At 43.5% G+C, this 12,087-nt stretch overlaps 1 protein-coding gene across 7 annotated transcripts in view; it reads left to right on the forward strand.

Moving 5' to 3' along the window:
• Nucleotides 1-12,087, forward strand: part of KCNMB2 (potassium calcium-activated channel subfamily M regulatory beta subunit 2) — an 863,472-nt gene that overhangs the window by 688,521 nt on the left and 162,864 nt on the right. For all 7 annotated transcript variants that reach the window (XM_078665724.1, XM_078665726.1, XM_078665729.1 and 4 more), the window contains one exon: nucleotides 3,575-3,694. In XM_078665724.1, the coding sequence (XP_078521850.1) occupies nucleotides 3,575-3,694 (120 nt within the window). The remainder of the gene's footprint in view (nucleotides 1-3,574; nucleotides 3,695-12,087) is intronic.

Raw genomic sequence — 12,087 nt, forward strand, 5'->3', positions numbered from 1 at the left:
GTGGTTTCCAGTGCTCAGCACCGGGGCTTAATCATCAACATCTGTGCTTTTCATGAGCACCAACTAAGGATACATTCATTCATGGTAGGCAAGTGAAGATTAGGTGATTTGTCCAGAATTACAGGATGTTGAGCTGATGCTGAGACTCGAATCTGGTAACCCAGTTCCGAAGTCGGCAGCTCTGGCCAATAGGCCACATTCTCTCCCCACTTTCATGGTTAGTGGTTGGTTCTGTTTTAGGCGGCCGTAACAGAAGAAATGGACTGGTGCAAGCTGCCTCCTGACAAGAGACACGGTACTTATTTCTTTTACAAATTAACCACTGGGTTCTTCACACGATAGTAAGTCATTTTGCAGCCAGGGACAGTTATTGCCACAGTGGTAAATCCGGACCCTGGTCACTGTGCCCCTATGTTCTGAAACCACTCTCATAGCACAGTCCTACATGACAATCCATGGACTCTGGTTTGAGCTACATTGATTTCCCAGGTGTGGCAAGCAGGCCCAATGTGTACCTCAGAGTACTGGAGCTTGTTCGGGGTAGTTTTAGTAGCACAGAGGGGCCTGAAAGTCACCTTAATGGTCATCTTAGCTCAGGTTATTCTGTTGTACAACAGGGCAAGACTATTTGCTAGGTGCATGACTAGGGTATCCTGAAACAGGGAGCTCGCTTGGAATCCCACACTGTTAGTGGGTTGTAGAGGATTGTGTATCTTGCCTCCAGCTCTCTGTGCAGGGACAATTGAGAAATAGCCTTAATGAGAGCAGTTTGGCTTTTATCTGTTGTGTTCAGTAAGCAAGTATCAGCACTGCCAATTAGCCTTCTTTTATGTGCTAACACAGGTAGACAGCAGCCATGCCTGGCTGTGTTTGCATGTGTTACCACAAAAGCCGAGACCTACGGGCTTTGCCAGTGCTTGCTTTTTTTCGCTACTAGCATCAATTATGCCAATTTCTTTGGGAAGGTGTACAAGCTGTATGTATACTATTTTGCCATCTTCTAAATTGTTACTGATTACACAGTACATCTCCAAACAAAAGTTAACTCTGAACTTCTTGCTGTGATTTGGACATTTTCCTTGTAGACAATCCACAGGAGCAAGCGTATGAAAATCTTTTATTTGTGTCAACCCACAGAAACCGATATCAATCATAAGCAGAAACATATGATTTTAAGATTTTAAAGTTTCTTTAAAATTTACAAGATGCGTAGTTGTAGTTAGGTATGAGTTTGCATAAAAAGCGCTTCTTTTGGTTTTGCAAATAACTTTGGGGTCATCTGACAAATCTGAGCCACATTTTCAAAAACAAAGTTCACCCCCCCAGCTCCTTCTTGGAAAGGTTCAGGGTGATGCATCAAGTAGAAGGGTGAAGCGTAAGTGCCAATACCACGGTACAGCAAAAAAACATTTTTAAAAGAAGAAATAAAATGATAATTGGGGGTTGTTAGGGGACAGGTGTACATGGAAGGTTAGAGCAAAGACTGTGTTCAGTGAGTGTTCGGCTGCTCACAGGTGCTTGAACGTAGGACCTGGCCAGAGACCAGGCCCTAAAATCAAACCCCCGCTGCGAAGGACCGATGGCTGTATGCAGCAAGGGCTCGGTTGCCTGCTGTTCAGGTTTGGACACAGGGCTTAGCCAGTGGCCAGGCCCTGAGGCTATCCATCCTCTGTGCACAGCTGAAGGTGGTGCACAGTGGGAGGTTGGCTGTCCCCAGAGGGGGGGGGGTTAGATGTAGGGCATGGCCAGACGTCCTGCTGCGCATGAACCAAGGCTAGCCTTTGTAGCACGTTGAATTACTTCAGGTTCACAAACCATATGAGGTGCTGTATCAATGACTTGATGATGTCATCAGTGATGGTACTTGATTATTCTCAAGAGGTCGGCTATCTGCAAAGTGGTCGGGGACAGTGTGAAAGCTGTAAACATTAGGGCCTTCGCCACCTAAGGGGCCTTGGTTGCGTAGAGGGAGTGGGCTCTCCATGGAACAATTCTGCACAGAGCGAAAACTCAAATCATCCATGATTTCATTTGAGATCATATCAATGATGTCATCCATGATGTCATTGAACATGTCATAAGTGATGCGATATGTGAGTTCATAAGCAGGGCATGGTGTCTATACAAGTTATATTTAGCTTTTGTTCTTTGCATTTAAAACATGATGTTATGACTAACATTTTCATCTAAATATGTCACTTTAATCTTTGTTTTTTCAGTGAGTTTCTAGAGTTTTTTTAACCGTTAAGTTACATATTATTACCATACCTTACTATAACATTACTTTAACCTGTTGTTTTTCAGTGAATTCCTGGTTTTGTATCATAAAGTAACATCTTATTACATTACCTAACTACAACATCACTTTAACCTTTGTTTTTTCAGTGTAGAAATATATATAGATTATATCTATATAGATAATATATTTATATATAGATAATATATATATATATAGATTATATATATATATATATATATATATATATATATATATATATATATATATATATATATATATATATATATATATATATATATATATATACACACACACAGAATACGTTTCAACGAAACAGACTCGGAGCACTCATGGGCAGTTAATTCCATTTATTCAAGCAGACGCGTTTCGGCCAATAGCCTTTCTCAATGCATCATAATAATAAATGTGCACAATCACGTTTGTTTCCTTTATATTTTGAAAAGTCACATGGGATGTTCCTGCATGGAAACTAGAGTGTGGAAAAAAAATTATATATATATCTATATATATATCTATATATATATATAGATATATATATAGATATATATATAGATATATATATAGATATATATATATAGATATATATGCTCATCCAGTGACACAGTGCCGTCTGACAGCAAACCCTCTAAGGGACCAAAATGTTACTCCATCATAAAAGCAATAAAATAGACCCCCAAAGGTCACACTTCGCTCTGCGTACATCAGTGTCCATTAACAGCCCTGAAACACCGGTTCAGGTTGCTATGCGTTTTTCAAGAGGGGCCAATCACCGCTGCAGAAGAGAGAGAGTTTGAACAACAGGTGCACTTAACACCTGGCTCGGTAACAGATCAAAGCATGCTGGGCTCACCAGGGACGATTGCAATTATGTCAGAGCCAGCACTCCCCAGAACAAATATTTGATAACTGAAATAATGCGGGGGTGGCGGGTGGGATTTAACATTAACACGCTAAAAACCTAAAATGTACCTAGTAGAAAAACAGATCGTTGAAGGGGATGAGGCATTTGTGGAGACTTGCTTTCCGAGATCTTAAACATACATTTCGATTTTAAAAGAAATTCTGAAATGCTTGAATGTGTGATGCAAAGAGTTAGGAAATATTGGTAAAACTGTGAAAAGAAAGTGCAGGAGATATGCCAACATAGGTCACAGCCGAGGAGGAAACAAAACAGAGGGTTTTACATCAGCTTAATTTGTGGCGGTGGTGTCGCTGTTGATAAAAAGCCCTGTGACTGCATCGAGGGATTTGCACAATGAGCTCGGGGTGCTGGGATGTGTTTCAGAGGTCTGACGTCGAGTCTCCCTTTCTTAGGTCCATACGTCACTCCGCGAGGCCCTCCACCGTCCGGAAAGGCGCCGGTGCGAAGTCCTCTAAGATGTTTATTTGGACCAGCGGCCGGACTTCATCATCGTACCGACCGGATGAAAGAAGGTACCTAAAAAATTTGTTTTTGGTGAAGAAGTGCATGTTTCACGTTGATTCACGCTGACACATTCTCTCTCCCCTCGCAACGAGTCCGTGTGATAATCGTGTTTGAGGTGTCTGTGGCAGTGCGCGAGATGTAAGCGGAAGTGGAAAAAAAGTGCATTGTTGAGAGCCTCTGTAGAAGACGAATGTATGGGCTGTTCATGTACAATATTGAAAAAGTTTGCCTGAATGAAGGAGTGAAATTAGAGTATGAGCTTCTTAAGCAGCTTGCGTGTTGCATGGAACTATTGAAATATGTGTATGTACCGTGTGGGGAACAGGGTATTCTTAGTTTGGAAAAAAATGCATACTAATGAGAAACTGATGAATAGATTACTAGCCTGAACCACTAACACCGCAAATGCAAATTAATCATGCTAATGAGGCCCTTTCGCCATTTCAGTCTGATAAATAGCCCGTTAATTGCACAAAAACTGCAATAATTAATAAAGGGAACCGTCGTTATTCATTTAAATTGTGTTTTTCCACTGCTAAATTACAAAAAAAAGGCTCCCCCTTGCCCAGATTGAAGGCAATTTTGCTGTACATGTGAACACTTCCGAAATCACAGATAGTACATTTCGCCGTGGTTGTTTGTGTAACAGTTGTCTACACGTGAACCTTGTGCTGTCTCGTCACAGATACTACATCTCATGGTGTTTGTGTAGCAGTTGTGATGTACGTGGTGCACATGCAAACCTTGCTCTGCCACATCACAGGTTTTACATAGCACCATAGCACTGTGTGACAAATGTGCAATTGCACTCGTGGCATAAAGTGAACCTTTTTGTGAAGTACATGTAGTAACTGCTGATGTTAGTCTGTCGCATCACACATACTGCATCTCACTTTGATTTATGTGTAACAATTGCTATGCAAGTTGTGACATTTACATCTTGGTCTATTGCATCACAGATAAAACATTTCATTGCACTGTTTGTGTCACAGTTGTGGTGTACATTGTATACTTCCTTTGTCACATCCAATAGAATACACATCACTGGTGAATTTGTGTCACCATGGTGTAGTATATATTGTAGTAGTCACATCCCAGATTGTACATTTCATCGCGGTCGTTGTGTGGCAATGTTGATGTACATGGTGCACAAGTAAACCTTCCTGTGTAGCGTCATTGATACTACATATCACTATTGTATGTGTATGACGGTTGTGGTGCGCATGGTGATCACGTGCAATGTCCTCTAACATATCTTTGATAGTGTCTATCTCCGCAGTATTTGTGGGACAATTGTGGTGTACATAGTGTACACAGAATCCTTGCCCTGTAGCAGCACTCATAATACATACCACCATGCTACTTATGAGACAGTTGTTGTGTACAAATTGTACAAGGGAATCTTTCTCTTGTACAGTTCAGATGATGTGTATTCCTGCAGTGTGTGTGTGTATGTGTGTTTGTGTGTAGGTGTGTGTGTGACTATTGTGGTGTCCATGGTCTATAAGTGAACCTTCCTCTGTCTCATCATAGATAATACTTATCAACACATTAAGTGTGACAGTGGTGTATTTGTTATTCAAATGAAACTTCCCCTAGTGAAGAGCGCATACTACACATCTCCACTGTTCTTGTGTAACAATTGTGATGTGCCTGGTGTATTACTCTACCTTCCTTTCGTGTTGTGTAGATAATGCATATCAATGCGGTATTTGTATGTGAACCATAGTGTATGCGGTGTACACAAGACTTTTTTTAAATTACAGAAAATACAGTTCAATGAAGCATTTGTGTGACAATTATGTTGTAGATTGCGTACATGTGACGCACCTCCATCACACATTTTATAGATCACTGTGGTATATGTGTTATAGTTGTGGTGCATATGTGGTACATGTGTCTTTTCCTCTGTTCTATCATAAATAATACATTACACAGCTGTATTTGTGTTTTGAAAGACTGGATCTTCCCTTGGCTGGAAATATTTATATGTGATAGACTCTAAAATATTCATTGTCATGAAGTCCCTGCTGGTCTCACAGCGAATAGTCAAATGAAACTCCACAAAACATTTTATTTTATTTTTTTATTTTTATTATTAGATTTTTTACAAATCAACAAGACAAAAGAAAAAGATAAGATACAGCTTCATCAACAGTGCGGCTCATACTCATATATGTTACAAATGATGCAATCCTTTACAATGTTCGTCTCTGAATTCTGATAATATTTCCACACGCCGCAATTATAGCCTCCTACTCATTAAGCGATCCAACATGACGTACCTTAACAAAAATCCACAATAACAACATGCAAAAAAGAAAGAAAATGCAAATTACACCTAAGAAAAGAAATGCATTATCAGTCACGAGTCAGCGTCCACTGCAGATCGCAGGCACCCAGCTGGCCGCCCATTTAGCTGTACCCCTCCTAGCCGTGCTATCACTATTAAAGGATCCTCCTAGCCATTCTCACTATGAACCCACGCCCCCCACGGATATCCGCACCGAACCACCGCTTACTCAGTTTTATCTAGCAGATATAATCTCAGCGACTCCCATATGTCTCTCGGCCTTGATCTAATTGGTAGTTCTTCCGCGTATACACTGAGGTTATCCCGGCAGTGCACCAGGTCATTCAGGCATTCCTTGAGAAACTCCACAAAACATCCACATCGAGTTACACACTCATCGAGTCCAGCTCACAGATCGATACTTTTGATTAGGTACTAACTCTTGATCAAATAGCTCATTAATTCGGCCAAATAAGAGATGAAACTATTATACAAGATTATAACTGTGCTCAATACAAGTCAAATAGGTCTGTTTTTATGCAAATAATTAAAACTGTGTCTATTTGCTGATACATTGTAAGAATTTTTAAAAGCCTAAAAAAGTAATTGTTAAGCACTAACACGTGATGATTTTCATGATTAACATTGCAGACTTCTATTGTGACCTTTAGGTTACTTGGTATAATTCTAGCAGAGTCAATTCTGCCTTTCATCCTTATTAGATTGATCAATTTAATAGCATGAGAATTGAAAAATAGCAAAATCTGTAATAACAGCATTTATAAATGATTTAAGCTCTGGTATTAGGCACCATAGTTAGCAAGTTATTTTTATTATTCTATTCATGTAAAGCTAAATGTTGTATTGTCTAAAACATTTTTAAAGGGCAACACAGTTGACATGTGTTTATGTTATTTTAAGCAAATATTTAACTGTATATCAGTAGAAAGAGAATGCCATTTTAAGGCATTTTTCAAATGTACAAAGAGTTTAATAAATTAAACATCAGAACGTGTTCAGGTATATGAGTAAAATTACAATATATTAAAAGATTATGTATTATTTGTTTCAATTTATATGCAAAAAGATGGGTTTATTTGAATTCTATGACTTTCATTCCATGGGAATTTATTTTTTGTATTAATTTTTCAGGAGCTGAGCAAGCAATCAATGAAATTGACATGATGATTCTGTACCTTGATGAGTTGCAGTTAATTTGCCTGCATCCTCAAAGGAGTTACCAGTGCTTGAAAACATATAAGATACAGTTTACCGTGTAGCCTCTGGTTAGAAATTAAACACCTATAAACCTAGAAGTAGCTAAATCTCTACTAGTTATCAGTCACTAGGTGGTGAAGAAGGACTTTAGTTTGTCGGGTATTATTTTAAGTAACATTGTGCTTTATAATTCTGCAGACTCCTCACATACTAATGTACCCACGTACAGTGGGGCTGATTCCCAAAAGTGTTTGTGAGGGTAGGAAATAGTACCATAGGATTACTCTACACACACTCTTACATGCCTTGGTAAATCGGCCGAAATGTCCAAATCCCTGTTAGTAAAAGTGCAAAGAGAGCATAGTCCTTTCTATTTGTATGAACTGCATAGGAGTATGAACATAAAAATTCAACTTTATCACTATTTTAGATGTTTTGGGGAAATTTTCATACGAATAGAAGAGTACATAAAAGAGTACTACACGAGTACTCTTTTATGTACTCGTATACGTCTACGTGATGTAGCCCTAAAATGTCTAACACCCTATTAACAAAAGTGCAACGAGGGCACAGTATTTTCTATTTATACTAATTGTAAATAAATATGACCAGAAAATTCACATTTTAGATGTTTTGGGGCCGTCTGCAAAGGCATGTAAAAGTGCATATATAAGTACAACAGGAGTACTGTTTTTTATACTCCTAAATGCCCTTGTGGATTAGCCCCATATGTCTATATCTAAATCACTGAGATAGGAATGTTACTGCACATGCCATATAAGTTTAAATTGCTTTCATATACAATCTATATAGTTTTTGCATTGAATGGTCATAAAGAGTTTGCCTAATTATATGCCCCGAACAAATCTATTCACACTTGAGTTTAGAAGGTTCACTGTTTGAGTTACTTTTTTAAGAAGAGGGATTAAAAGCTATATTGTAAAAAGTAGGTTGGTTTTTATCATTCTATTCAGATTGTGAAACTTTTTCCAACTGTCCTAAATCGTGGTACAATAATCAAACCAACACATTTAGGTTTCCTGAATTCAATTAATTAATTTTATACAAAGTAGCATGGAATAGCAAGAATTCATTATTGCTGGATTAAATTATCACTATTAGTATTTAAAAAGTTCTAATTTCTGACATAAAAGGTGGAACATAATGTTAACAATCAGATTTTTTAGGATAAGTTAAAGTTTATTTGTCGGTGGTCTGCACAACTTCGCTATTTTGCAACTGCAGAAAGGTTGGCAGATTCTGTGACTGTATTCACAGCAGATAGGCATGGGGACATGCGTTAGGTGAAAAGAAAGAGAAAGGGTGCCCCAACTAAAATTTGTGTGGAATGAACTAGCAATACAATCAAATATAACACAGATCTTGCTTCGCACCAAAAAATTTAGAATTAATCAGAAACACATTAGTGGTCTGTGACAAAGTGTATTATATTTATTAAAAATACCTAAAGGACACCACCTTCCATGAAGTAACTGCAAGAATACACAAAATGTTATTTGTATTAATACATATAGAAAAATATCTATATTCCTTTTTCGTTCACCAATACTATATAAGCAATTTATTGTAGAAAAATGTCATTTCCTCAAGACAAATATATTGGCCAGGTGAGAGAGTAAAGAAAACAGATGCTTTGGAATTAATCTCAATACTCCTCTGGAGTGTGAATCACCTCTTTTGCTTGAAAGTTAATTCTTTCAGGAATTTTTTATAAAGGTCAGTACAATGCAACTATGGATGGCCCACTTTTATTTTGGTGAGAATGTTTCTAGGTATAGAAGTTTAAGTTGAAGTTTAAAGTTTATTTATTTATGTTTTGGCTCTCATAGAGGGCCACATAAAGGAAAAAAGAAAACATTTATAACATAATTAAAAATAAGATATAGGGGGGCGTGGCCAAGATGGCGTCGGAGTAGGACGCTTCTTCAGGTCTCTCCGGCGCCGATCCGAAAAAAGCTACTAACAGCGCGGTCCTGGTGTAGCTGCCCGGGTCCAGAGGGGTGGCGGAAGGGCCCCCAGCGCAGCGGAGTGCAGCGGTGCCGTCTGAGGAGCGGAGTGACCCTTGAACGTCCGCAGGGATACCTCGCCTCTGGGGCCTGTGAAGCACCGGCCTCGCGTAGTCGGGGAGCCGACGTGGTGACTTGCTGCGCTCGCGGCACTTGGGGAAGTGCCGCCTGTGTTTATTCAGCGCCTGCCGGAGGTGGGGGCAGGGGTCCTGCCGGCAGGGACACGAGCCTGGGCTTCAGAGCCCTGTTGCGGAGGACGGCGGGGACAGCAAGAAGGTGGAGGTGCCTCCGGCGGCCGGACAGTAGAGGTGCGGTGAGCACGCCACGGAGCGTCCAGAACCGGCAGACTACCGGCGGGCTGCGCAGACCGGGGCCACTGGAGGAGCGTGGTATCACGCGGGGCCCAGTGCTGATGTGAACAGGCGGTGCAGGGTCGGAGTAAGGGCCCGGCTGCGGTGCCGACCCGAGCGAGGGCTGTCGGCAGGGTGAGTGCCTCCCCAGGAGGGGGCGTGAGCGGCCGTGACACCTGGGGCAGCGGGACCTGGAGCTCTCTACAACTGCTTTGGCTTATAGGCGGGGGCTGGCTGGACGATTGCAGTTGCCACGTGGTGCCAGGGCGACCGGCGTCGTGATCCACGGCCTCGAGTGAGCAGTGCAGAACCGTTTGGATCACAGACCCCGTTAGGGGACCGGATTGCTGGGGCCGGACTGCTGCACCCTTGCCCCCTGGGTCCGCATCTCATCTGCATCTGACGCAGTTCCGGTTCAGTTACTTCCCGGAGGCCACGGCGTGGACAGCGCTACCCTTGGAGTGGACTGTGACTGCCTTGCCCTGAAGAGCCCTGCCTCCTGCTCGCACCTAGTTGGTGGTAGGGTCCCCTGACCCCCAGCATGTGGCTCGCCTGCTTCAGATCTGCCTTCCGGTGATCCCTGGATAGTGAGGGGGTTCCATTTGAGCTGCCTGGTAAGAAGCGTTGCGATCCTCGGGCTCCACGAGCTCCCATAGCGCCTGTATCCTGTCTGACTGGGGGGGTCTGTTCCCCCGGTCTGCGTGTCACCAGCCAAGATGACCACCGTGTCACGCAAGGGGGGTCGACAGGGTAAGGATGGAGCTTCCAAGTCCTCTCAGCAGCCGGCGTCCCCGGGGGCCAGTGGCTCGCAGAAGGTGTCGGATGACGAGGCGCCTGCTACTAAGGCCTTCATGTCTGAACTATTTGCATCCATTAAGGAGGATATTTCTGAGCTCAAGGCTCAGTTGGCCTCTGACCTGAGGGAAGTGCGCAGAGACGTGGACGGCATTGGCGAGAGAGTGGCGACCCTGGAGGACCATGATTTGAGCATGGCTAACGATGTGCACTTGCTGCAACAAGATATCATCCGCCTCACCGAACAGAATCTGGACCTACAGTTGCACACGGAGGACCTGGAAAACCGTTCCAGGAGGAACAACATCCGCATTCGGGCGGTGCCGTGGGATGGTGAGGCGGGAGACCTGCGTGGTTACGTCCGGGACTTGTTTTTACAGATCTTGGACGAGGAGGAGGTGAGGGAAATCGAGATGGATAGAGTACACAGAGTGGGTCTGCCTAGGCGAGGAAGGGGTCCCCCTCCTGACATCCTCGTCTGTGTTCATGATTTCCAAATCAAAGAACGCATTCTCCGCAAAGCCAGGGCCATCACGTCACTGCAATTCAGGGGCCATGCCCCTCAGCTGTTCCAGGACTTGGCAGCCTCCACGCTGCGGAAGAGAAGGGAGTTTCGCCCGGTGACTACCTTCTTGAGAGAACGTAACATCTCCTACTCATGGGGCCACCCCTTCAGGATCATCTTCCGATGGCAGAATCGGCTGGCACAGATTAATTCTCTTCAAGCAGCAAAAGACCTCTTGGGTCTACAGGATGTCCCTTCTTCACAGGAGGCGAGTGCTTCGCCATCTAGGAGACGCCACCGCTCGTCCTCATGGCATAGGGTTGGGGCTTCCCCAGACCGGCGGCGGCCGGATCGTGCCTCTGGTTTGCAGGAAAGGGCCGAAGCAGTGGCTTCGGTGGCCTCAGCCACTCTGGCGGATACGCAAGAAAGCTCTGGAGCGGCATGACCACCACGGATTTGATCTGACCAGGATCGGCGCTGGGGGGGCTTCGTTGCCTTGGTCTGGGTATGGATGTACTTTTTGGGAAGACACCTCAGACCATGGCCGCGGGGGTTGACCAACTGGCACCCCTGCTCCACTTCCAGTTAGGAAGGCCCCTCACGAACTTTGGACTACTGGACCTGATGAGTATTCTCTTTATCCTTTATGATTTCCACTTCTTTTGTTTGTTGTTTCTTTCTCTACGGGTAGGGTTGGGTGTTGGGGAGTTTGGGGGCTCGGGGTTGGGGGGGCTCTGTGACTTGTGCTATGCTTGGATTGCTTATCTACTGGGGTGGGGTGGGGATGGGGGTTGTTGGGGACGGTGGGGAGGGACCCGTGACGGAGGGCCGAAGGGGATGTTTGTTGTGTGTCTGCTGCTGAGTACGTACTTTACTGCTGGCACCTTAGTGCCACGTACGTTCTGGAAGCTACTGGTTGTCTGCTGCCTGATGGTGGGGCTGAATGCGGGGTGGGTGGCACTTGGCATGCTGAGAGCGATTTTTGGGTTTTCTTTCCGCTATGCCGCTTAGTGTAGGGACGTGGAATGTTAAGGGCTTGAATTCGCCACAGAAGCGGCAGAGAGTACTGAAGTATGTGATGGATCATCAACTTGATGTAGTTGGATTGCAAGAAACCCACTTGGCACGAAAGGATGAGGCGAGGCTTCGCCATAGGGCATACCCCATTGTTTACAGGTCCTCTGCTGTTACGAAGCATCGGGGGGTGGCGCTT

Source organism: Lissotriton helveticus, chromosome 11, assembly GCF_964261635.1.
Source record: "Lissotriton helveticus chromosome 11, aLisHel1.1, whole genome shotgun sequence".
NCBI classification, from domain to species: Eukaryota; Metazoa; Chordata; class Amphibia; order Caudata; family Salamandridae; genus Lissotriton; species Lissotriton helveticus.